Genomic DNA, 27,991 nt, shown 5'->3' on the forward strand with positions numbered 1-27,991 from the left:
AGTACGCCGCAGGTCCCAGCGGAACTGGGGCTCAACTTCCAGGTTTCGAGTTCCGGGGTAGGTGGGGCTCCTAGGCTCTTGATCTTTGGCGGGAATCGTTACTGCGGCAAAGTTGACACTGGCTTCTGGAGTCTCTAGAGGTCCAGACTCCCTGACCGACCTCGGCAGCTTCGACCATGCCAAGGCCGGTGCGGTGAGTAAATAACTATAACTGACACTCGCGGTATTGGGGGGTGGGGTGATGGTGAGAACCGGGCGAGTTTGAAAAGAGAGGAAAGGGCCAAGGGCGACGGGCCGCTACTGAGCTTGCCTCGGAAACAAAATTGAAGGGAAAGAATTGGAGATGTGGAGGAGAAAAGCTCCTGTCATATGACCCGTAAGATAGTAGTAATAATAGCATTTGTAGAGCTCTTTAAGATTTTCAAAGTTAGCTTGTAAGAATATTTGTTATAAATATTTGTTTCTGTTAAAAATTTTTCAATGAAAATATTTTCTTTGTGTCTCACCCACATTCCATTGGGGGGGAAAGAAAACCAAGTTGCTACAGTGAAACAAAACCTATCCCTGCGTTGGCCCCGCCTAAATATACACATTTATGTGTATGCATGTACACTTGTTTACACATATACACACCATTATGTTTTATTCTGCATCTTGAGTCGGTCACTTCTCTGACAGGAGGTGAATAGTCTGCTTCATTCTGAGTTCTCTGGGGTACTGGGTAATGCCATGATCAGAGTTCTTAAGTCTTTCAGAATTGTATCCATAACAGTAGTGTTGTTATTGTACAACTTGGTTTCCACAGCATCAGTTCATACAAGTCTTTCCAGATTTTGCTGAAGCTACCACTTTAATGATTTCTCACTGCATAATAGTGTTCCATTGAGTCCATATTGCCATAATTTGTCAGCCCTTGCTCAAATTGATAGGCACTCCTTTGCCCCTAATTTCCAGGGGTTGTTTTTTTAACTACAAAATTTTTTATCCATTAGTTCTTTCCTTTTTTTTTTCAAAGGACTTGTACAGTTCCTGGAAAATAGTTAAGTGCTTAATAAATGCTTATTGACTAGGTCACTTCATAACATTTTATTTGAAAAGGAAATGTATTTAAACTGTTCTCTGGAAATAGAAAATTGAAATTCATATGACTGTAAAATAATTGTATTTGTAATAGGAATAAGAAACCAGTCAATTATTCACAGTCTTTGGACTCTGACATTGAGGGTAAGTACAGTTTCATATTTCTATATCAAGAGTTGCAAGTTATTTAATTTTTTCCTTGGTATTTGCAGAATGTATATGCTCTATTATGCTCTTGTTAAATAAATCTGCCATGAAAATAATTCATCTTTATGTTGTTTACAAAACATTTATCACAACATTCCTGAGATGATACAAGTAGTATTATTATCCCTTTTTCCAGATTAGGAATTTGCCTACAGTTTAATTAAGGGGCAGAACTGGTACACAAATTCATATTTTCTGACTTTAAACATCAGTGCTTTTTTGCTATACCATGCTTCAATCTTTGACTGCAGTAGTTGTTGGATAGCAGTTCTAGAGTTGTCAAATTGGTTGAGTTATGACATGGAAAAAACCAGGTGATATGTGACTCTTTGAGTTCAATTTAGAGTAAGATACTTTGCCCAGTCTAAAGTATCAGGCTTTAAAGATATTGAGAGTTCTATAGTTCCACATGATCATTTTCTCCTACACCAAGATTCAAAATTAATAATTTAGCTTACGTGTGGATAATCTACCTTCTGCATTAAATCAGTAAGGTTAGGTTAAGAACCTACAATGTGTTGATCATTGTGGAATGGATCAGAGAAAAATAAGGTATGATTCAGGCCATTGAGGAGCTTTTCAGGCTGTTTTTAAACATAGGATTAAAACATACTAAACACTTGGGGGAAATACCCAGCATTCTGGAATTCAGTGCTACCATTACAAGTCTCATAGGGGTAGTACACATGCATCATGGATCCACAATACTAGTTTTGTCACAGAAGATTCCTTCTGAAAAAGTCATCCCAGAAGGCAGTAGCTCAGTAGATTGAGAGCCAGGCCCAGAGATGGGAGGTCCTGGGTTCAAATTTGATCTCAGACACTTCCTAGCTGTGTGACCCTTGGAAAGTCACTTAAACCCCATTGCCTAGCCCTTACCACTATTCTGCTTTGGAACCAATACCTAGTGTTTAATTCCAAGACAAAAGGTAAGGGTTTAAAAAAAAAAGTTATCCCAGACCCGAGGACTTGTAGGATAGATGTAGAAAGAAGAGACCTGAGGCAGGGAGATGATTAGGAAACTGTTCCTGTGTTCAGGCAAGAAATATTGAGCCTCTGAAGTAGGATCTTGGTATCAGTGGAAAAGGATAGAAGAGATCTGGAAACACAACATGTAGTGACTAAATGTGGGAGGGGTGAAAAAGGAAAGGTCAAAGATAACTGAAGTGCTGTTTGCATGCGACTAAGACAATAATGATCCTATTTGCAAAAATAAAATGTTAGAAGGAGAAGCAAGTTTTTGGTTGAAATTGAGACTGGTTTTAGGTTTGTTCAGTTTGAGGTGTAACAGACTACATAAAATGGTGCAAAGTGTTTTATGTGTTAGCTCATGTGAGCATCAGCAACAATCCTATGAGATAGATGATTTTGATAATATTTTCATTTTAAGATAATGAAACTTAGGACTAGGAAAGTTAAGTGACTTGTCTCAATTACATAACTAATAAATATCAGAGATAAGATTTGAACCCAGACCTTTCTGATGACAAATTCAGCACTATGTACTCTACCACCCTGTGTCTCATGGGAGGAAAGTACCTCAAGGGAATGTTCCCATGAATTTCAGTTTAAGGACCCTGGAATGTTTAATTAGACCACAAGTAGCTACAGGGGGACTGGGATTCCTGCCTTTAAGTCTTTGAAGAGTAGACTTCTGGAAGAGGCTTAAATGTATTCTACCTGGCCCCAAAAGGCAGAGCCATGAGCAGTGAGGGAATGGAGGCCCATGAAATAGTAGCAAGAGTACCTACCAACTCAAAGTCTGAGGATCAGGATTCAGAATACAACCTTGCCACATACTATTAGACTCTGGGAATGCCATTTAATGTCTCTCAGCATTCATTTACTCATTTGTAAAACAAGGGCATGATTCTAGGTGATTTCTTCTTTCCCTAAACCTTCTGTCTTAAAATCAATGCAAGGTATCAATTCCAAGGCAAAAGTGGTAAGGGCTAGGCGATTGGGATTAAAGGACGTGGCAGAAGTTATACAGATAGGAAGTATCTAAGGACAGATTTGAACACAGGTCCTCCTGACTCTAGGCTCTCCTGACAATTCACTATGCTACCTGCCTTGCCCAGGGTCACACAACCAGGAAGTGGCTGAGGCCAGGTTTGAACCCAGGACCTCTAGGGTCTGGCTCTCTATCCACTGAGCCACCTAGCTGTCCCCCTCCCCCAAGTACTTTTCATACAAATTATTGCCTATCCATGTGAATAGACCCTGAGAATCTATTGTTGGAATTAGGAAGTTGAAGTAACATTTATTAGGGGCAGCTAGGTAGGTCAGTAGTCAGAGAATAAAGAACCAGGCCTGGTGACAGGAAGTTCTGGATTCAAATGTGGCCTCACATACTTCCTAGCTAAAGGCAAAAGGTAAGGGTTAAAAGAAAGAAACATTCTTTGCTGATTGATGGTTCACTTTCAATGTGCCAGAGCCTTTTTGACACAGATCTTCATAAATCATTGCTGTGGATCTTCAGAATGTTATTTATGTGCATTATTTTTTGCTTTGGGCTTCTCTAAACTAGCATAATTGGCATTGCAAAATTCCCTGTACTTGGTCTGCCCATGCTAGGTTGAAAAACAAGAGTACATATGTTACAAGATTTGAACTGCTAAAAGAATGTCTTTATTATTTAGCTAAGACAATTTCATGAGTTTTATTTTTCTTCTTCCTCAAAAAAAATACTGCATACCTTAAGACGATGATGATTTTGTCCCGTGGACTACAACTTCAAACAAAAAATCAAAAATATCAAAAGAAACAAAACAGGAAAAAGAAGAGAAATCAAAAACAAAAAATAGACATAAAGAAGAGTCTCCACTCCAAGTGAAAACACCTAATAAAAGGTAAAAGATGAGATATAAATGAAATGGTTTCCAGTGTGAAATAGGTTAACTGGCATTCATTTTTTTTTCAGCTTTTTTTTTCAGCTTCAGTTTTAGTGAATAGAGTGTTGATCAGGAAGACCTCTATTCAAATCTTGCCTCAAACAATTACTAGCTGTATGATCTTGGGCAAGTAACTTAAACTTTTAGCCTCACTTTTCTCATCTGTTAAATGAGGGGGCTTGATTTGATAACTTCTGAGGTTCTTTTCAGTTCTAATTCTGTGATTCTATGAAATTTTTTAATAAAAAATCCATGATGTTTTCTTACCTTTTTAAATTTGCTCTTGCTCTATTCCTTTACTTCAGATGTCTACATAATTGACATTTTTGAAATTCTTTTAATAATCCACTGGAAAGTATATCACAGAAAAAAATCACAAAATGTAAAATCAATAATTTTGATTACATCAAATTAGAAAGTTTTTGTACAAACAAAACCAATGCAACCAAAATTAGAAGGGAAACTACCAATCTTCATAACAAAAACCTCTGATAAAGATCTAATTACTCAGATTTATAAAGAACTAAACCAATTGTACAAAAAAATCAATCCATTCTCCATGAGTAGGCAATTTTCAGTCAAAGAAATCAAAACTATTAATAAGCACATGAAAAAGTGTTCTAAATCTCTTATAATCAGAGAGATGCAAATCAAAACAACTCTGAAGTATCACCTCACACCTAGAAGATTGGCTAACATGACAGCAAAGGAAAATAATGAATGATGGAGGGGATGTGGCAAAGTCGGGACATTAATGCATTGCTGGTGGAGTTGTGAATTAATCCAACCATTCTGGAGGACAATTTGGAGCTATGCCAAAAGGGCACTAAAAGACTGACTGCCCTTTGATCCAGCCAAAGCACTGCTGGGTTTGTGCCCCAAAGAGATAATAAGGAAAAAGATATGTACAAAAATATTCATAGCTGTGCTCTTTGTGGTGGCAAAAAAGTGGAAAATGAGGGGATGCCCTTCAATTGGGGAATGGCTGAACAAATTGTAGTATATGTTGGTGATGGAGTACTATTGTGATCAAAGGAATAATAAAGTGGAGGAATTCTAGAACAACCTCCAGGAATTGATGCAGTGAGAGGAGCAGAACCAGGAGAACGTTGTACACAGAAACTGATACACTGTGGTATAATCAAACGTAATGGACTTCTCCATTAGTGGCAGTTCAGTGATCCTGAACAACTTGAAGGGATCTACGAGAAATACTACTATCCACATTCAGAAGGAAAACTGTGGGAGTAGAAACACAGAAGAAAAACAACTGCTTGAATACATAGGTCCAGGGGATATGGCTAGGGAGGTAGACTCTAAATGAACATCCTAATGCAAACACCAACAATATGGAAATAGGTTCTGATCAAGGATACATGTAATACCCAATGAAATTGCATGTTGGCTACGGGAAGGGGTGGGTGAAGTGGAGGGAGGGAAATAATATGATTCTTGTAATCAAGGAATAATGTTCTAAATTGACTAAATAAATTAATTTTTAAAAAAAGAAAGTATATCACAGAATTTTAAAAAGGAACCCCAGCAATGAGTTAGTTATTCAGCCTCTGCCTGAAACTGTTGAGGGGGAACTTAACAAACTACTCCACTTTACATCTCAACTCCTTTTTTCCATCTTCAGGCCACCACTTGATAATGGATAGCTCTGGTTTTTTCCTATATCAAGCCTAAATTTGTCTCTTTCTAACTTATGCCCAGCAAAAGCTCTTGATTCATTCTGGGGTCAAGCAAAACAAGTTTTCTCTCTTCTACAAATAATCCTTCAAATAGTTTCAGGTGCCAGTTATGTCTTTAGTAAGCCTTCCTTTTAGTTTCCTGGCTAATCTCCCTACTTTTTAAAATCAACTCTCATATGGCATTCATTCCATTCTTCTTGCTCTCCTGGAATGTTCTTTTTTCCTAAAATGCGCCCAGGACTTTCTTTGCTCCAGATATGACCTGACCAAGAACAGCTTCAGTAGAGCTATTACTTCCTGGGCATTCTGTCTCTCAGTAAAGAAGAGAGTAAACTCTCTGGGCTGTCACATCTCTTTAATGATTCATGTCCAGATCATTTTTACCAGCACTTTTCTAACCTGCCCTATTCTGTATTCTTGAAAATTGTTGAAAATCAATTGTAGAATTTTACTTTTTTTTTTAATTTCATTTTATTCTGTCTGCCATATTATAGCTGATGGAGATCTCTTTGGTTTCATACCATTATTCATCATGTTAGCTGTACCTCCAAGCTTCATGTCAAATGCAGATTTGTTAAGCATGTCTTTATGCCTTTATCCCAGTAAATTAATCATTCCCCATTCAACAGGCATCTGCTTTATTTCCAGATCTTTGCTATACAATGTACTTCTATAAGTTGGTTCCATTGGTTCAGATGGAACTTTTCTTTTTATTATTGACTTCTTGTAGTCAGCAGAAAGTTCTATTTTTAGCATGATTCCAGTTAACTTTCCAGGAGTTGAACCAATTTACAACTCCACTAACAGAGTATGTGTCTATACTTAATTTCTCTAGCTATTCTCAGTTTTTGTACTCTTGAACAAATATACTAAGGGGAGAGGTAAAACCTCTGAGTTATTTTGATTTGCATTTCTTTTATTCCTAGTGATTTCAAATGATCTTATAATGTTGATTTTTTGTGATTCTTCTTTTGAGAACTATTTGTTCCCATCCTTTGATCACCTAACCAAGGGGAAAATAACTTTTAGTTGGTTTTTTATTATTTTAAATTCTTATCTTTTGTCTTAGTATTGGTTTCAAGGAAGAAGAGCAGTAAAGGTTAGGCAGTGGGAATTATGTGACTTGCCCAAGGTCACACAGCTAGGAATTGTCTGAGGCTAAATTTGAACCCAAGACTTCCCATCTCTAGGCCTGGTTCTCAATCCACTCAATCCAGTGTTTTTTGTTAGTTTGTTGTATATATATTTTGGATAATAGACCCTTATTAGGTATTTGATTCCAAATTATTATATTTTAGAAACTGCTATCAAAATATAATTTATGGGGAAAAATTAAAAGTAGCAATTTTGAAAACTTTCTAGAAAACCTCAAAACTTTGCTTTTTAATTGAAATGACTGAAAATGTAGTTATTATTGTTACTTATGTGCCTCTATTTTAGGATGGCTTTGGATGACAAGCTCTATAAGAGAGATTTAGAAGTTGCACTAGCATTATCAGTGAAGGAACCTTCTATAGCCACTACTGAGATCCAGAAATCTCCAGGTAAAGATTATTTTATGCATATTTGTATTAGCGAGGCTACATAGTGTAGAGGTAGAGTGCTAGGCTTAAGGTCAGAAATCCTGCCTCTTGACATTGACTGATTCTAGGTAAATTAATTTCTATACTTAGTACAACTCTCTAGGGCTTTTCTACTAAATCATAAGATAGGTTGAATGCTCTGGTGGCAGGTCCTTATTATTGAAATCACTGATCTTTAAAGTATTGACATTTTTTAAAAAATATCCTGTATCTTCCTTGCCTTTTTGGAGGGACTGAGGAACCACAATGAATGTTCATGACTTTTTATCTGTAGTTTGGACTTTTATGATTGGAGAGTTATGAGAACTTTTGGTATAGCATTTTGTGGAGTGGTCTTCTGGATTCTGCTGCTTTTAGGAGACTAAGTAATATTTATTTCCTATGCTGCTTATCTTATCCTAGAAGAGAATCCTAATTACCTGGTTCTTGAAATGGTAATATTTATATAGTGCTTCAAGGTTTATAAAGCACCTTTGCATTTGTTACTATATCATTTGATCCTCATAACAACCCTTTGACCTAGATGTTATTACATCCATTTTATAGATTAGTAAATTGAGGCTAAGAAAGGTTAAGTGGCCTTGCCCAGGATCACACAGATAATTAGTGTTTGAGGCAGGCTTTAAATTCAAATCTTAATCCAAGACCATCACTCTATCTTTTACACCACTTAGCTAACTTCAGATTACTTTCTAATATAACACTTAAGAATTTTTCCACCTCATATTATGTGAATTCAAACAGTCTTTTTCCTATATTTTTCTTTCCTGGGCACCTACTTTCTCCACACCTTCCTCTCCCACATCTAGATTTTTTTAGTATGCATTTTTAAATGTACTAATGAGTTTATTTGGGTTACATTTAATTAGCCATTATGTGTGATATTTTGGTAACAGTTTTAAGACTTACAAAATATTTTTCACAATATCTAATATAAGAATCACAAAAGCCTTAGGAGATAGGTTCTACAGGTATTGTTATCCCCATTTTGCAGATGAGGAAACTGAGGCCCAGAGGTGAAGTGACTGGCCCAAGGTAGCAGCTAGTAAGTATAAGAAGCAGGACGTGAATCTCTAAGTCTCTCCTGACTCAAGTCCATCATTTTTCCATTATACCATGCTACCTGTCTTTGGTAGGCTCAAGTGACTGATGAATTTGTGTTTCCTATTTTGAATTATATTTTTTATTTTTTTTCTGGCAACATTGCAGCAAGTGTTGGAGTTAATTGTCTGGATTGATTGTAGTCTTTACTATTTGAAAAGACTGACTACAATTTTTATTCCTTTTCTGGAGTTTTAAATTCTGCTCATTTGGAACATTTAGCTTACTTTCTGTGCTAATTCAAGCATTTTCTTATATCAGTAAATGTAATTAAAATTGGTAGTTTTGTTTTTAGTAAGTCTTTAGCTGTCAGTGATTAAAGTAGAAACTTATAAAAAGGAATGCCATGTATTTACTATAGCTGCAGTTAAGAAATAACTTATTTGCCTCTTGTGGGAAAATAGGCTAAACACAAAATTTCCTTAGATGACCTTTTTCTTAGAGTAAAATGTATTCTGGGATTACTAAGTAAATTTTTGAGGTTTTTTTTTTTACTAAGTAGCAGTATCCTGCAAACATAGATTTCCCTATAATTACAGTATAATTTTCTTTTTTACATTTAGGCACCTAGATTTTTCAAAATTTTAGTACTAGCTTCTTAGTATCTCTCAATTTTGGTTTTTATGGCGTTAACATTAAAGTTTCCTCTTGTTCTTTATTTCTAGATATTGAAAAATGCGATAGTGCTGAATCTGAAAAAATGAGTATTTCTTCTCACCGCTCTAATTGCAGCATAGATGGTGTTAGCTTCGGTAAGTTTGGGATAGTTCTATTTTTTTTTTAAACCCTTACCTTCCATCTTGGAGTCAGTACTGTGTGTTGGCTCCAAGGCAGAAGAGTGGTAAGGGCTAGGCAGTGGGGGTTAAGTGACTTGCCCAGGGTCACACAGCTGGGAAGTGTCTGAGGTCAGATTTGAACCTAGGACCTCCCATCTCTAGGCCTGGCTCTCAATCCACTTGAGCTACCCAGCTGCCCCCGATAGTTCTATTTTTCATCAAAAGTCCTTTCATTAACAACAGCTACTTTTAAAACAGTTGTTTATAGAAAATAATGAAAAGTAATCAGTTTATTTTGGGCATTGTTAAAAATGTAAGTATTTACCTAAGTGATTTAAGTAAGTTTATCACAGATTTTTTTCAATTGATTTTTATGTCACTCTTTAGATTTAAATAAGATTACTGAAGAAGGTGATTCTCCTGCTGATCATAGGCAAAGAAAAGCTGCATCCAAAGCGATGACACAACAGAAGAAGTTACTTAGAGAAAATAGTGAAGAAGACAATGTTACTGACTCTGAACCAGACCTTACATCAAGCAAGTAGTAATCAATTTAATTTGGGCAGTGTTAAGAATTAAATATTTACCTAAATGATTTGAACAAATTTATCACAGACTTTTTCAATTGATTTTTATGTCACTCTTTAGATTTAAATAAGATTATTGAGGAAGATGATTCTCATGCTGGTCATAGGCAAAGAAAAGCTGCATCCAAAGCTATGATACAACAGAGAAAGTTACTTAGAGAAAATAGTGAAGGAGACAATGTTACTGACTCTGAACCAGACTTTACAGCAAGTAAGTAGTATTTTTTTTTCCCCAAATTACATGTAAAAACAATTTTTTAAAATTTGGAGTTCTAGATTCTCTCTCTTTCCCTTTCTCCTCATTGAGAAAGCAAGTAATTTCATATTGGTTATAATGTGCAGTCATGTATAACATACTTCTATATTAGTCATATAGTGAAAAAAACACAGACAAAAATTTTTTTAAATAAGGAAAAAGTATGTTTTGACCTTCATTGTGATTCCATCATATGGATAGCATTTTTCTTTTCTTTTTTTTTTAAACCCTTACCTTCCATCTTGGACTCAATACTGTGTATTGGCTCCAAGGCAGAAGAGTGGTAAAGGCTAGGCAATGGGGGTCAAGTGACTTGCCCAGGGTCACACAGCTGGGAAGTGTCTGAGGCCAGATTTGAACCTAGGACCTCCGGTCTCTAGGACTGGCTCTCAATCCGCTGAGATACCAAGCTGCCCCCTGGATAGCATTTTTCATAAGTCCTTTAGAATTCTCTTAGACCTTTGTATTGCTGAGAATAACCAAGTCATTCATAGTTGACCATCATACAGTATTACTGTCACTATGTACAGTTTTCTTGGTTCTTTTCACTTTGCATCAGTTCATAAAGTATCCTGTTTCTCATTTCTTAATAGCACAATAATATTTTGTCATAATCATAGACCACAACTTGTTTAGCTATTTCATGTTTAAATATGTTTAGCTAATCATCTTAATTTCCAGTTCAAAGAGCCGCTACAAATATGTTTGTACATATAAATTTCTTTGGGAAACAGACCTATTAGTGGTATTGCTGAGTCAAAGGGTCTGCACAGTTTTTAGCTCTTTGGGCATAGTTCCAAATTGCTCTTCAGAATAGTTGGAACAGTTAAAATTCCACTAACTGCATCAGTATCCTAGTTTTCCCGCATTTCCTCCAACTTTTGTTATTTTTGTTTTCTACATTCTCAGCCAATCTATTAGGTGTGAGGTAGTACCTCCAAATGGCTTTAATTTGCATTTCTCTAATCAAAAGCAATTTTTTAAAATTTATTTTTTTCTTTTCTTTTTTTCAATATCAATTTAGAGCATTTTTTTCATGTAACTATATATAGCTTTAATTTCTTCTTTTGAAAACTACCTGTATGCTTTGCTCATTTATTAATTGGGGAGTGCCTTATAAATTTGACTCATAAATTTGAGAAATGAGTTTTATCAGAGAAGCTTTCCATAAAAAATTTCTCCAGTTTGCTACTTTCTTTCCAATCTCAACTCCATTGGTTTTGTTTGTGCTAAACCTTTTTATCTCCCATAATGGTCTCAACCTCCTTTTTGGTTATAAATTCTTCCCTTATCCATAGATCTAGTAGGTAAACTATTTCATGCTCTCCTAATTTGCTTATAGTATCACCTTTTATGTCCAAATCATATGATCCACTTTGCTAGCCATTTCTGTTTTATGGGTGAATTCATCATTACCATGTATTACCCTCCATCCTACATTTTTCCCATTTCTCCTTCTCTCCCTTTTCACCCTTTCCCTCTTCAGAAGTGTTTTCCTTCTGATCACTACCTCCCCTAATTCATCCTTCCTTATGTTGTGCCCTCCCCCCACTATCTTTTTTTTTATCTCCATCCCTTTCTACTTCCCTGTAGGGTAAGAAAGATTTCTCTTTCTCTTTTTTTTTTTTAGAAAATTTTATTTAGTCAATTTAGAAAATTATTCCTTGGTTACAAGAATCATATTCTTTCCCTCCCTCCCCTCCCGCCACTCCTTCCCATAGCTGACACGCAATTCCACTGGGTTTTACATGTGTACTTGAATCAGAACCTATTTCCATGTTGTTAATGTTTACACTAGGATGATTGCATTTAGAGTCTGCATCCCCAATCATACCCCCTTGACCTATCAAGCAGTTGTTTTTCTTCTGTGTTTCTACTTCCACATTTAGAAAGATTTTTTCTAATCCAACTGAGTATGTATGTTATTCTGTCTTTGAGCACTCTTAATGATAGTAAGGTTCAAACATTGCCTGCTATCTTCTTCTTCTATCCCCCCACCCCCAACTATGAAAGCTCTTCCTTTTGCATCTCTTTTATGTGAAATAATTTACCCCATTCTACCTCTGTTCCCCTTTCTTCCAGCGTATTCATTTTTCTGACCCCTTAATTTAATTTTTTTAGATAATCCATCTTAGTCAACTCATCTCTGTGCCTAATATCTAGGTATACTCCTTTTAACCTCCATGATAATGATAAAGTTCTTAGGAGTTAAAAGTATTATCCTATGTATAAATGTAAACAGTTTAACCTTATTGAATTTTGTATACTTTTGCTTTCCTCGTTACCTTTTTATTCTTCTCTTGAGTCTTGTACTTGAAAGCCATTTTCTATTCATCTCTGATATTTTCATCAGGAATGCTTAAAAGTCCTTTATTTCATTAAATATTAATTTTTCCCTGAAGGATTATACTCACTTTCGCTAAGTAGTACTCTTGATTGTAATCCTAGCTCTTTTGACTTCTGGAATATCATATTCCAAGCCTTTTGATCCTTTAATGTAGAAGCTCCTAAATCTTATATTGTCTTGACTCTGGCTCTGTGATATTTATGTTGTTTCTGTCTGCTTGCAGTATTTTTTCCCTTGATCTGGTAGCTCTAGAATTTTGCTATAATATTCTTGGTAGTTTTCATTTTTGGAATGTCTTTGAGGAGGTGATAGGTGGATTCTTTTAATTTGCTCTCTTCCTAAGATATCACGTATAAGGGTTAAAAGAGGGGTGGGTCTTGTCAAAATAGAGCAGCTTGAGAATATAGTAGAGTTGTAAATTAATATTATCCCTTTAAGCCAGAGAAAATAAAACTTCTAGCTGCTTTTAACAATTAACAAATTAGTTTAATTAAAACAGAAATAGTAAAAGAATGTAGTAAAGGAGGGAAAGATCGAAAAGAGGAAAGAGAGATTGCTAATCTTATACCCTATAAATATACCTAAAATTCCTAATACTACCTAAAATTTCTAATAACTACCTCTGTCTTCTGAGGACAGCTTCTTCCTGGCAAACACCAGGCCTATCTAACCTACACTATCTATAAATGTTTCACTAACTCCCTAAAATAATAGACAGCTACCACTTAACTCCTTCAATCAATTTTCTATAGAAGCCCAAACTGTCAGTAGCCAACTAACAGCAGATCATTGCCTCAGAGATAGACCTCCTCCTTTCTAGAGCTCCCAGAGGCAAAAGGCCCTCTAAAGGATAAAGCTAAAAGCCCTCTCAGTAAGTGCAGGCCTGCCTATATATTCCAGCAACTAATCCCCAACCCACACTACCAGCAACCAACCCCCAGTGACCAAGTCATGCTCAGCAGCCAACTTCTCTGCCACTGCCAGCCCTAACTGTGGGTAACTGACTCTCCTGTCAGCAACTGACAGCCTGCAGCTGATGCTGGCTCATCAGGGGGCTCTCTGGTTCCTACTTCCTGTCACTGTGGGCTGGTTAATCCCTACACATCTCTATGGTAAGAGGACCTCCAGGTCCCCTGTTAAATTAAAGAAATTAAAGAATTCTTTTTTACACAGGGAAGTTTGCCTTGAATCTTTTCTTGAACTACAGTATCTAGCCTCTTTCCTTGATCATAATCATGGCTTTCAAGTAGTCCAATAATTTCTTAAATAATCTCTCCTCAATTTGTTTTCCAGGTCACTTTTCCCCCACAACGAGATATTTCATATTTTCTTCTATTTTTTCATTTTATTTAATTTTTATTTCATTTTTCTCTTATGGAGCCATTAGTTTCCATTTGCTCAATTCTAATTTTTAAAGAATTGTTTTCTTCAATGAGCTTTTGTATTTTCTTTTCCATTTGGCCAATTCTATTTTCTTTTCTTCAGTGAATTTTTGTTTTATCTTTTTCCATCTGGCCAGTTCAACTTCTTAAAGGAGTTTTTCCCTTTAATGACTTTTTGTACACCTGGCTAATTCTGCTTTTTAAAAATTTCTTCTCTTTCCAGGGTTTTTGTCTCTCCTAGCCATTTGGCCTTTTTTTTTTAGAGTTATTTTCTTAAGGGTTTTGTGTCTCCTTTATGAAGCTGATGACTTTTTTCCATGATTTTTTCTTGTATCACTCTCATTTCTTTTCCTAATTTTTCCTTTACCTGCCTTATTTGGTTTTTAAAACCCTTTTTGAGCTCTTCTAGAAATTCTCTTGAGGCTTGAGACCAATTGACAGTTTTCTTTGAATCTTTGCATATAGCTGTTTTGATCTTCCCTGTCACCATAGTAACCTTATTTAATCAGACTCTTCTTTTGTTGTTTGTTCATTTTCCCCACCCATTTCTTGAATTTTTATGTTAAAGTTGGACTCTGCAATCAGGTTGGACAGGACATTGTCTCAAATTTCAGATTTTTCATGCTTCTGTTTTCAGAGCTAGTTCTGGGAAGTCTGTATATTTTCAATTCTCTCAAGGTGGTTTGATCTAAGGAGAGTTATCGTCTCTACTTTGTGAAGATGGGATTAATTCTCCCCTGCCCATTTTTAGATTTAATCATCAAAAATATACACCCCACTTATCCTTAAGTATGGAGAGGTCTGTGACCCATATGTGCGAAAGTAGGTGACGAATCAGAGCCCACTGACTGGGGCAATCCTAAGCAAAACCGTATCTATAATTGGTCCACGTAAAAGTGGAAGGAAGGCACAGGAAGTGACAAAAGGAAGAGTCTTTTAAAATGGCAAGAACTTCCTGTGAGGAGGTCTTTCACCTTCATCTTGACCCTGGAAGAGCTCCAGCTTAGGAGCTTGGACTGCTTTGAATTTCCTTTAGAACTACCACATGGTATAATCGAACGTAATGGACTTCTTTATTAGGGACGTTATAATGTCCCTGAACAATCTGCAGGGATCTAGGAGAAAAAACACTATTCATAAGCAGAGGATAAACTGTGGGAGTAGAAACACCGAGGAAAAGCAACTGCCTGACTACAGCGGTTGAGGGGACATGACAGAGGAGAAACTCTAAACAAAACTCTAATGCAAATATTAACAACATGGCAATGGGTTCGAATCAAGAACACATGTGATACCCAGTGGAATCACGCGTCAGCTATGGGGGGTGGGGGGAGGAAAAGAAAATGATCTTTGTCTTTAACAAATAATGCTTGGAAATGATCAAATAAAATATTATAAAATTAAAAAAAAAAAGAACTACCACATGGGTGAGTGAAAAAGGCTGACTCCCTTCCTTAGCTCTCTGGAAGTACTAGCCTCCAAAGAGGCCCCTCATCTTGGAGGAGGCCTCATGGCTAAAAACCCTTGTTTAATTTATCTCTGGGCCCCTTTTTCTGGGGCCTCTGAAGCCCTGCCTGGTTCCGACCAGGCCTGGAGTAAATATCTACTCTCTCATTTCTTTACTTTCACTCTTTCTCCTTTTGTAAATAAACTACCATAAAAAGTCATTCTGGATTGAGTAATACTTTCTGGCGACCACACTCTTATAAATTTAGTCCAACCCTTTAATGTTTTACCCCTTACTGTGGTCTGAGAGTAATCACAAGCACTTTCCTGCCTTGGAACTATGTCCAGGTTCCTCATTTCTGTTAGTTACTCCGCTTCTCCCTAGGACTGCATGCCAGAACCACATGTGTACAATACAACAGTTTTGCTTCCAGTGCCAGCAAAGGGTCCTCTATAATCTCCGTCTGACCTGTTGTCTGACCCCCTTAACTTCTGTGGGCTGAGAGCTCTAGAAGATTCAGTCATACCAAGATTTGTTGATGGCTTGCCAGGCTAGTATAGCCTATATTAATTTGTACTCTGCTTTTGAGCTGTACCTTACCTACCTACCTTCTAAATTGTCTAGGGCTGGAAAATTATTTCACCCTATTCCTCTGTTGTTCCTCCCACTTCAGAAAATGTTTTGATGCATTACTTTAATTTCATTTAGAGAGAAATTTGGAAATGCTTGGGCAAATTCCTACCTTTACTATTCCATCTTGGATCCATCCCAATAATGTCTAATTTTAAAATTCATTCTATGAACTTATTTTTATGGTACAATGATTTTAAAAATATTTAATTGGCAACACCAGCACTTTATTTACAAATATATAAAAAGAGGGCAAAATGTGTAACTTCAGGCAGATTTTTAAGGAAACGCATAACAAAATAATTTTATTCATATTTTTGTTATTAATGCATTTGGTTTTGTCTTATTAAAGCCCTAAGAGTTTTTGTAAAATAAAAATTTTCCCCTGTACTTGAGACACAAAGTAATTAAATACTGGGTAGTTTGGAGAGCAGGACACTAGCATTTGAGAGGGAAGAATCAGGAAAAGAGTTTCATCTTAAAGAAGAGATGGACTCTGATACTTCAAGTGATGTTTGTACATATTTGTATGCATGTTATCCCCTCATTTAGTCTATGAGCTCCTTGAGAACAAGTACTGCTTTTGCCTTTATTTGTACCTCAGTGCTCAATCCAGGTCCGGGAATAGACTTGACTTAACTAAGGAATGCATTCCAGACATGGGTGACAGCCAAGACAAAGGCAGGGAGATGAATTGTCATGGATGAGGAATAGAGAGAAGACTAACTCATTTTTCCAGCTGCATTGGGCATTTTTCCCCCTTCTGTGATCTTAGACATTAAAGGAAGTTACTGGAATTCATCAAGTAGGTCCTGCTCCCTTCCCAAAACTTTTGTCTTATCCCAAATACAATTTGGATGCACCGCAACTAATAACTAAGTGCAGGCACATATGTAAACTGCTAACCATGGTATGCCTAAATATTATACAGCATAACCATTATGTTTATAATTATTGTTCTAAAGATTCATTTGATTATACTGAACTCTGTTCAAACTGTAGCCAAGTTCACAGTTTTTAAAAAGGTCATAGGAAATATCGTTTAGCACATAAACGATTCTCCTTGGTCCTTTTTAAGTCACTTTTGGCTAGCTAGTTTATCAGTATACCAGTGTGTCTAGCTATCAGGACAGAAAAATCTTTTGTTCTGTTCAGGTTTGAGGTTTGAAGAATTGTCTGATTTACCTAAATGGAAAATAGAGAATTTTGTCATCTATGTCCACATTTTAGAAGTTAACTCAATTTCCTCTATTCAAATTCAGTATATCATTCTCTATGTAGCAGTGATGGTGAACCTTTTAGAGATGTAGTGCCAGGCCCTACTCCCAGACCAAGTTCTGGGCCAACCTCCCCCCACCCCACGCCCACCTGTGTGCAGTACTCCTTCCCACCCCTGAATGTTGGGCATACCCTGCCCCCTTACCCTACACAGAGGAGGAAGCACTCTCATGGCTGCTGGGTGGATGGGCAGGTGAAGTGAGTAATGTCCTCAGTGAGTGGAGAGAGGAGGAGAGTGACTCAGTAACGCTGCTCCCCTCCAGCTCTGCCGCCTATGAGCCACCCACCTCACCCCCTGTGAGGTCCCACTGGACTTGGGCAGAGGGGCAGGGCATGTGAAAAAATGTTATCAGGTGGATGGAAAGGGGGGAGGGGAACAGCTCCACCCCAGTCTCTGCCTTTCTAGTAATAAACTGGGGGAGGTGGGACACATGCCCACAGAGCACTCTGCATGCCATCTTTGGCACCTGTGCCATAGGTTCATCATCATTACACTAGGGAATACCTCTACCATCTGAATTCTTTTAAGTGACTAAAATTCAAAACTGTTGTTCACAAAAAGTTAGACAAAATGAAAGATACCTTGATAAAACTATTCATAATTCTATAAGATTTTCAGAGTTGTCTCTACAATGTTTTTGTTATTTTATAAGTTATTTTCCTGGTTCTGCACCTGACATAGTTATTTCTTTTGATTCAGGTGAAAGCAATTCTAATTTCAGTGAAAGTGAAGGTGATGATGAGTTTACTACAAGGAAAAATAAAACCAAAGAAAATAAAAAAAGTGCTAAGATCAGAGCCCCAGTGGAAAAGAAAAAGAAAGCTTCTAAGACTTCTCATAGTTTGGGTAAGCTGCTTGATTTGAAACACTGAGCTTTGCTAAAGAATTGTGTCTTCTTTGTTCTCTTGATTCTATTTTCTTAAAATTCTTCCCATTCTAATTATTTTGGAAATGTAGGTGTCTGGTTAAAAATATATTTACAAACATGACTATACAGTTTGATTCACTAAAATTTAACTGATAATAACTACTGATAACCGCTTTTTCTGCTCTTGAAAATATGGAAACTTTCATCTAAAATTGATTCATCAATTAGACATTATTTCTTTCCAGCCTCACCACTGAAACTGCTCTCTTCAAGATTACCAATTTGTTTTTTAAGTACTTCAGTAATTAAGACTTCTTGAAGAAGCTGTTACTTAAGCTGAGCCTCCAAAATACTAGAATTACTTTCTATTATAATTAAAAATTAATCTTGGAGACTTTACACAAAATTTATAATTATCTATTAGTAAAGAGAAAGATATTACCAGATCTTTCTAACTATTATAATATCTCAGGTAAGCTCTTGCTTCATCTGGTCCTAGATTCCCAACCAGCCCTAGGTCCTATTTACCATTGGTGGCAAGAGGCCCCAGCTAACCACATGGTTGGGCCAGATAAATTAAGGCTAGCCAAGGAACAGGGTTGAGTTCAGGAAGGGACCAGAGCCCAAAAGCCCCAGAGTTCTTGCTTGTCCTGGCTCTTATGTTTCTCATGACCTTACACCTAGTTGACTTTTGATTGAACCACTTGGATCATGTGTTCTGACATTCAGGCACATAATCCGACCGTGCCACCTGGTCAGAGACTGAGCAGGAAGGCTTCCACCATCCCATTCCTGAAATCAGAAACTGTATTGTCAGTCAGAAGCTGCACTACCATTCTCTGTGTCCTGCCTTAATGTGCATGGGCCAGCTATGAGTTATATTTTTATGTTAATTTTACACAGTCCTCATGAGTTTGATTTTTTTAGTTCTGTATTCTTTAGAGTATGAAAATCTGCTGCATATTTTTATTATATTTTTTTTTTATTTTTTCAAACAAGTAGTTCCAGTGGTTTCTGATCTAGCACCTGTTGTATCAAAACCAGCACCAAAAGAAACTTGTCCGTCTTCAAAACTTGTTCGGAAGCCATTACAATCACTTAGTCCCTTAACCGAATGTAAGAGACCCAGATGGGTCCCACCAGGTAAGGAATTTTTATTTATCCAAGTAGTCATGGTGCTTGGAGAAGTTAGTAGTTGTATCTATTCAGTTAACAACTCTTTATCCACAGAATTTGGTTGTGAAACTTAAGGGATATTTATTTTGTTTTCTGTATGAGCAAGTTAACCACGTATACTTATTATAGAGATATTAGAAAAGTGAAGTTTTAGAAATTACTATAGTTGGGTAAGATTATGTACTTTGAGAATTTTCTTAAAGATAAACTGACTTTGTATTGTCAAGTCCAGCTTTATTTTTTTTAATCTTAGATAAAGTTTTGTTAGCCTTCATCCTCTTATATTCAGTCACCTCCACTAAGGGTAGCAGTAGGAAGTGATTGAAGGTTTTCTATTAGTGCTCTGAATGGTTAGTATAGTGCTTTAGAATACTTAAGATGGACTTCTGGGTAAATATGGCGGCAGTCTAGATGCAAGACTCTTCCTCTCCTCAGCACCCACCAATATAGACTACCTCAAAAGACAAAAAAAAAAAACAAAATCATAAGAACGAAGGGACTCTACAGTAGGGCACAGCATTGAAGGTACGTGGGATTTGGGCATTTCCACACTATAAGGGGGTGAAAAAGCTCCCAACAAAACGCGAGCTGATCTACCCTCCCCCACCCCACCTACAGAGCCAGAGTGAGAGCCAGCATGTACCAGAATCAGCGAGTGAGCAAGGAGCACCTCTAGAGTGAGTATGGGGCACCTCTAGGTCCTTGGGAGCTGACTAAGACCACCAAAGACCTACTCCTGAGAGCAGCTACACTTGAAACCCCAGCAGACTGAAGAGCTCAGACCGTGGGCACTCACAGGAAGATAACACAAAGAAGGGCAGCAAACAGCAGAAGCTGTGGAAATTCAAGAGCTTATCTCAGACAAAATCCTTGCTCCTTAACTCAATATTTGAGAGCCTGCCCATCTCACTCAGATTTCTGACTAAAAAGGGAAGGAAAAACCTCCACAGTGATGGCAAATTGTGCCCAGGAACAACAACCTCCCTCCACCAAGAAAAACAAGAAGAGGGGGTTGACCCTGGAAAATTTTTACAGAGGAAAAACCCAGGCTGCAGAGGAAATAGAGGAGGAAATTCAAATAAATGCACCAAAACCTTCCCAAAGAAATGAAAATTGTCCATAAGCTCTTGAAGAATTTAAATTGGAGCTTATCAAAAAGATGGAAGCCTTATGGCAAGAAAAGTGGGAAATATTTCAAAGAAAAAATAACAGTTTAAAGGACAAGAACTCCCAATTAGAGAAACACCTGGAAGCCACGAAAAGCAGGATAGACCAAACCGAAAAGGAAAACCAGTCTTTAAAGACCAGAATTAGGCAACTAGAAGACAGTGATCTTACGAAACAACAAGAATTAATAAAGCAAAGTCAAAAGACTGACAAAATAGAAGAAAACATAAAATATTTCACTGAGAAGATAACGGATCACGAAAACAGAGCAAGGAGAGACAATTTGAGAATCATTGGTCTACCTGAAAAGCCATAAATAAACAGAAATCTTGACATCATACCACAAGAAATCATCCAAGAAAACTGCCCTGATGTTCTTGAACACGGTGTTCATAGAACACCCTCTACACTAAATCCTCAAAAGACAACTCCCAGGAATATAATTGCCAAATTCCAGAGCTTTCAAGCTAAGGAGAAAATTCTACAAGAAACCAAAGAGACAATTCAGATACCAAGGAGCACCAGTCAGGATCACACAAGACCTGGCAGCTTCCACACTAAAGGACTGCAAGGCTTGGAACATGATATTCAGAAAGGCAAGAGAATTGGGTCTTCAACCAAGGATCAACTATCCATCAAAACTGACTATATACTTCCAGGGGAAAGTATGGGCATTCAACAAAATAGAAGATTTCCAAGTATTTGTAAAGAAAAGACCAGAACTAAGTAGAAAGTTTGATATCCAAACACAAAGATCAAGAGAAACATGAAAAGGTAAATAAGAGAGGGAAAAGGGAAAAAATATTTTTTTATTTAAACTTTCTTCTTTAAGGGCTGCAATTAGATCAAATTATATACATTAATATATGGGGAAAATGTTATTTTTAAGTCTCAAAAATTATATTCACTGTTATAGTAATTAGAAGAATCATTCACTGAAAGATTGGGGTAATAAGTGCTATATGATGATATGAAAAAAAAGAAAAATGGAGGGGGGAATCAAAGATGGCACCAAGAGATACTTGAAGAAATAAAATAAATAGGATAATCTTTGTCACACGCATGGGATATGCACGGGAAGGGGAGGGAAAGAATACTTTTATAAGAAGGAGAGGAAGAGAGTGCTAATAGATAATAATTAAACCATACTCTCAGTGAAATCAATTCTGAGAGGTAAGAGCATCTAGACCCATTTGAGGTCTTGAATTCTATCTTATCCTACAGGGAAAGTGAGAAGGGAAAACTAAGGGGGTTAGGGGGGAGGAAGTACAAAAAGGGAGGGAAAGAGAGGAGGGAGGGAACTTAACAGACCCTAAGAAAACAAGAAGGGAACAAAAAGGGAGGGGCCAGAAAGGAAAGCATTAAGGGAGGGGATTAGGGGGATTGATTAAAAGTAAACCACTGGTTTAAAAGGATAGAGCAAAAGAAGAAAAGACAGAACTAAGAGAGGATATCAAAATGCTGGGGAATACACAAGTGACAGTCATAACTTTGAACATGAATGGGATGAACTCACCCATAAAACAAAAACAAATAGGAGAATGGATTAGAATCCAAAATCCTACTATATGTTGTCTACAAGAAACACACCTGAGGCAGGTAGATACTCACAAGGTTAGAATTAAAGGTTGGAGCAAAATCTATTAGACCTCAACTGATAGAAAGAAGGCAGGAGTTGCAATCATGGTATCTGACAAAGCCAAAGTAAAAGATCTGATTAAAAGGGATAGGGAAGGTAAATACATCCTGATAAAAGGGAATATAGACAATGAGGAAATATCAGTGATCAACATCTATGCACCAAATGGTATAGCATCAAGATTTCTAAAGGAGGAACTAGTGGAATTGAAGGAGGAAATAGATAGTAAAACTATACTAGTGGGAGACCTGAACCTACCACTATCAAATTTAGATAAATCAAATCAAAAAATAAATAAGAAAGAAGTAAAAGATGTGAATGAAATCTCAGAAAAATTACAGTTAATAGATATATGGAGAAAAATAAATAGGGACAAAAAGGAATACACCTTTTTATCAGCACATGGTACATTCACAACGATTGACCAAAACATGGCAAACAAATGCAGAAAAGCAGAAATACTAAATGCAACCTTTTCAGATGATAACATAGTAAAAATAATGATCAATAAGGGTACATGGAGAGCCAAATCAAAAATTAGTTGGAAATTAAATAATATGATTCTCCAAAATCAGTTAGTTAGAGAACAAATCATAGAAACAATAATTTCATTGAAGAAAATGACAATGATAAGACATCCTTTCAAAATCTATGGGATGCAGCCAAAGCAGTACTCGGGGAGAAATTTATATCCTTGAGTTCAAATGTTAACAAATTAGGGAGGGCAAAGGTCAATGAATTGGACATGCAAATCAAAAAACTTGAAAACGAACAAATTAAAAATCCCCAGAAGAAAACTAAATTAGAGATCCTAAAACTTAAGGGAGAAATTAATAAAATCAAAAGTAAAAGAACTATTGAACTAATAAATAAGTCTAGAAGCTGGTATTTTGAAAAAATAAAATAGACAAAGTACTGGTCAATCTAATAAAAAAAAGGAAAAAAGAAAATCAAATTAACAGTATCATAGCTGAAAAGGGAGAACTCACCTCCAATGAAGAGGAAATTAGGGCAATCGTTAAAAACTATTTTGCCCAATTATATGGCAATAAATATGCCAATCTAGGTGATATGGATGAATATTTACAAAAATATAAATTGCCTAGTTTAACAGAAGAAGAAATAGAATTCTTAAATAATCCCATATCAGAAAAAGAAATTAAATAAGCCATCAAAGAACTCCCTAAGAAAATATCCCCAGGGCCTGATGGATTCACAAATGAATTCTATCAAACATTCAAAGAACAACTTATCCCAATACAATACAAACTATTTGACATAATAATCATAGAGGGAGTTCTACCAAATTCCTTTTATGACACAAATATGATACTGATTCCAAAGCCAGGAAGGTCAAAAACGGAGAAGGAAAACTATAGACCAATCTCCTTAATGAACATTGAAGAAAAATCTTAAATAAGATACTAGCAAAAAGACTCCAGCAAGTCATCATGAGGGTAGTTCCCTATGATCAGGTGGAATTTATACCAGGAATGCAAGGATAGTTCAATATCAGGAAAACCATCCACATAATTGATCATATCAACAAGCAAACCAACAAAAATCACATGATTATCTCAATAGATGCAGGAAAAGCCTTTGACAAAATACAACACTCATTCCTATTGAAAAAAACTAGAAAGTATAGGAATAGAAGGGCCTTTCCTAAAAATAATAAAAAGAGGTTCAAATCTGGCCTCAGACACTTCCCAGCTGTGTGACCCTGGGCAAGTCACTTGACCCCCATTGCCTAGCCCTTACCACTCTTCTGCCTTGGAGCCAACACACAGTATTGACTCCAAGATGGAAGGTAAGGGTTTTAAAAATAAATAAATAAATAAAAAGTATTTTTCTAAAGCCATCAGCCAACATCATCTGCAATGGGGATAAACTAGATGCATTCCCAATAAGATCAGGAGTGAAACAAGGATGCCCATTATCACCGCTATTATTTAACATTGTACTAGAAACACTAGCAGTAGCAATTAGAGATTAAAAAGAAATTAATGGGGGACAGCTGGGTAGCTCAGTGGATTGAGAACCAGGCCTAGAGACGGGAGGTCCTAGGTTCAAATCTGGCCTCAGCCACTTCCTAGCTGTGTGTCCCTGTGCAAGTCACTTGACCCCCATTGCCTAGCCCTTACCACTCTTCTGCCTTGGAGCCAATACACAGTATTGACTCCAAGACGGAAGGTAAGGGTTTAAAAAAAAAAAAAGAAAAGAAATTGAGGGTATTAAAATTGGGAATGAGGAGACCAAGCTCTTTGCGGATGATATGATGGTCTACTTAAAGAATCCTAGACAATCAACTAAAAAGCTAGTGGAAATAATCAACAACTTTAGCAAAGTTGCAGGATACAAAATAAACCCATGTAAGTCATCAGCATTTCTATATATCTCCAACACATCTCATCAGCAAGAATTAGAAATTCTATTTAAAACCACCCTAATCAATATAAAACACTTAGGAATCTATCTGCTAAAACAAACATAAGAACTATATGAACACAATGACAATACACTTTCCACACAATTAAAACAAGATCTTAACAATTGGAAAAACATTAACTGCTTATGGGTAGGATGAGCTAACATAATAAAAATGACCATCTTACCCAAACTTATTTATTTATTTAGTGCCATACCCATTGGACTACCAAAAAACTTTTTTTACTGAATTAGGAAAAACCATAACAAAGTTCATTTCGAAGAACAAAAGATCAAGGATATCCAGGGAAATGATGGAAAAAAATGCGGAGTATTGCCTTGCAGTACCAGATTTCAAACTATACTATAAAGCAGTGGTAATCAAAACAATATGGTATTGGCTAAGAGACAGAAAGGAGAATCAGTGGAATAGACTTGGGATAAGTGACCTCAGCAAGATAATCCATGACAAGCCCAAAGGTCCCAGCTTTGGGGACAAAAATCCACTATTTGGTAAAAACTGCTGGGAAAATTGGAAGACAGTGTGGGAGAGATTAGGTTTGGATGAACACCTCACACCCTACACCAAGATAAACTCAGAATGGGTGAATGACTTGAACATAAAGAAGGAAACTAAGTAAATTAGGTGAACACAGAATAATATACATGTCATACCTTTCATAAAGGAAAGATTTTTAAACCAAGGAAGACTTAGAAAACGTCACAAAATGTAAAATAAATAATTTTGATTACATCAAATTAAAAAGGTTTTGTACAGACAAAACTAATGCAACCAAAATTAGAAGGGAAGCTACAAATTGGGAAACAACGTTCATAACAAAAACCTCTGACAAAGGTCTAATTACTCAAATTTACAAGGAGCTAAATCAATTGTACAAAATTCAAACCATTCTCCAACTGATAAATGGGCAAGGGACATGAATAGGCAATTTTCAGTCAAAGAAATCAAAATATTAAATAAGCACATGAAAAAGTGTTCTAAATCTCTTACAATCAGAGATGCAAATCAAAACAACTCTGAGGTATCACCTCACACCTAGCAGATTGGCTAACATGACAGCAAAGGAAAGTAATGAATGCTGGAGGGGATGTGGCAAAGTCGGGACATTAATGCATTGCTGGTGGAGTTGTGAATTAATCTAGCCATTTTGGAGGACAATTTGGAACTATGCCCAAAGGGCACTAAAAGACTGTCTGCCCTTTCATCTGGCCATAACACTGCTGGGTTTGTACCCCAAAGAGATAAGGGAAAAGACCTGTACAAGAATATTCATAGCTGCACTCTTTGTGGTGGCAAAAAGTTGGGAAATGAGGGGATGCCCTTCAATTGTGGAATGGCTGAACAAGTTGTGGTATATATTGATGATGGAATACTATTGTGCTCAAAGGAATAATAAAGTGGAGGAATTCCATAGGGACTGTAACAACCTCCGGGAATTGATGCAGAGTGAGAGGAGCAGAACCAGGAGAACATTGTACAGAGAGACTGATATACTGCGGAATAATTGAATGTAGTAGACGTCTCCATGAGTGGCAATTCAGTGATCCTGAACAATCTGGAGAGATCTATGAGAAAAAACACTATCTGCATTCAGAGGAAAAACTGGGAGTAGAAACACAGAAGAAAAACAACTGCTTGATTACATAGGTCAAGGGGGATATGATTGGGGATATAGACCCTAAAGGAACATCCTAGTGGAAACATCAACAGCATGGAAATAGGTTTTGATCAAGGACACACATGTAATACCCGGTGGAATTGCGCTACAGGAAGGGCTGGGGGAGGGGAGTGAGGAATAGAATGTGATTTTTGTAACCAAGGAATAATAATGTTTGAGATTGACCAAATAAAATTTAAAAAATAAAGAATGCTTAAGATGCATCATTGTGCTAGATAGACTATAGCAGAGAGAAACTGAAGGCAGAGAGATCAATGAAATAGTTATAGCAGAAATAACAGTAAGACGTAATAACAATTTGACCTAGAATGATAGCATTTGGGATGGTAGTCAATAGATATTTGCTGAACAGAGCTGGGTAGTGGTAGAGTTAGAATTAGGAACCGTCATTAAATAAAATTGCCTAACCCTTTCTGGCTTCCATTTCTTAATTGGTCTATTTTTTCTAGTCCTAAAATTCTGTGATTTCTGTAGAGGAATTGAAAGGCTATTAGGGAATGGGAAAATAGGAAAAAAAGGGTAACACTATTCTAATCAATCAGCAAACATTTATTTAACCCCTACTATTATAACAAGCCCTTTGCTATGTGCTGGAGATACAGCAATAAAAATCAAACAATCTGCCCTCAAGGACCTCAAGGTTCTTGTTGAGCAACAACATATTCCTACAGCATATTTAGAACAGTACAAAATAAATGCAAAAGTGTTTAGGGATGAAGAAAGGCATTAGCAGGAAGATCAGAAATGGCTTCATAAGGAAGTAAGGGATTTTCAAGATGGGGCTGAGAGATGAGCTGGCTGTATTTATTCACCTTCCACTGGCTTGACAAAATGTTAGTGCCCCCCCAGGATTTGAAGATAATGTTTGAAGATAAAGCTGTTTTACTGCATTTTCCTTTTGATGTCCATATATGCCCATGTACCTTCTTGTCTGTCATGCCTTTTTATTCTTTTAATGATTTTTAAATGATCATATTCAGACTTTGAACAGCCATATATATACAAATAAGGAGACTTAATGATTTTTTTCAATTTTTGACCAATAAGTAAACTTGGGAAAGAGGACATAATTCTAGCAATATGTATGTGGTGCTTTCTCTTTCAGCTTCATCAGGAGGCAGCAGCAACCCACTTGGAGGAGTTTCTGTCAGGTCTCCGAGTCATAGTCTCCGACTTGGCCTGTCCAGATTTGCAAGAGTTAAACCTTTGCACCCAACTGCCAGTAGTACCTGAAAATGATTAATAAAAAATAAATTCTAGTTTTGAAAGAATGTTCTTATTTGAAAAGGCTAATGATTGTCTAATATAATTCTTTTAAGTTTGATGCAGAAAATCTTGAATCCTAAAAACTTAAGGATGTTGCCATTCTATTCAAGATTCTGAAGAAGAGTTTGTAAAGAATACATATTCTGTTATCTAACTTGGAATAACAAGTGAAGTGATGGCGGTTTTGGAAGTATAAAATATATGATATGATGTAGGGATAGTTGTATACTTTTAGCCAACTATGGCTTAATCTAATTTATATCAACCTAATTTTGTAGGGTTTATTTAGAAAACGAAAATTGGTATTACACTCTCCTCTTCATGTAATACTCATCTTGTAAAAGCTAACTCAACTAAATCATATGTTTTATTGTAAGGATGTTTCATATGTTAATAAGTAAAGTATTTTTATAATAAAAATGTTTAACTCATTTTTAAGTAGTTGCTGAATTGTGACTTACGGCTCAAACTACAAATTGCATATA

General features: G+C 36.5%; 1 protein-coding gene across 2 annotated transcripts; it reads left to right on the top strand.

The window, feature by feature from the left end:
• Positions 1-22: 22 nt before the first annotated feature.
• RAD51AP1 (RAD51 associated protein 1) lies at positions 23-27,937 on the top strand. Of its 2 annotated transcripts, none has more exons than XM_007503757.3 (10): positions 23-193; positions 1,175-1,224; positions 3,992-4,139; positions 7,316-7,419; positions 9,225-9,311; positions 9,723-9,872; positions 9,984-10,133; positions 17,963-18,109; positions 19,131-19,274; positions 27,346-27,937. In XM_007503757.3, exons 1-10 carry the CDS (start codon positions 177-179, stop codon positions 27,471-27,473), a joined length of 1,125 nt encoding a protein of 374 aa, XP_007503819.1. In that variant the 5' UTR covers positions 23-176; the 3' UTR covers positions 27,474-27,937. The 2 variants fall into 2 exon arrangements, with proteins under 2 accessions (XP_007503819.1, XP_007503820.1); XM_007503758.3 differs by having other exon boundaries at positions 19,134-19,274.
• Positions 27,938-27,991: the final 54 nt, after the last annotated feature.

Source organism: Monodelphis domestica, chromosome 5 (genome assembly GCF_027887165.1).
Source record: "Monodelphis domestica isolate mMonDom1 chromosome 5, mMonDom1.pri, whole genome shotgun sequence".
Taxonomy (NCBI): domain Eukaryota; kingdom Metazoa; phylum Chordata; class Mammalia; order Didelphimorphia; family Didelphidae; genus Monodelphis; species Monodelphis domestica.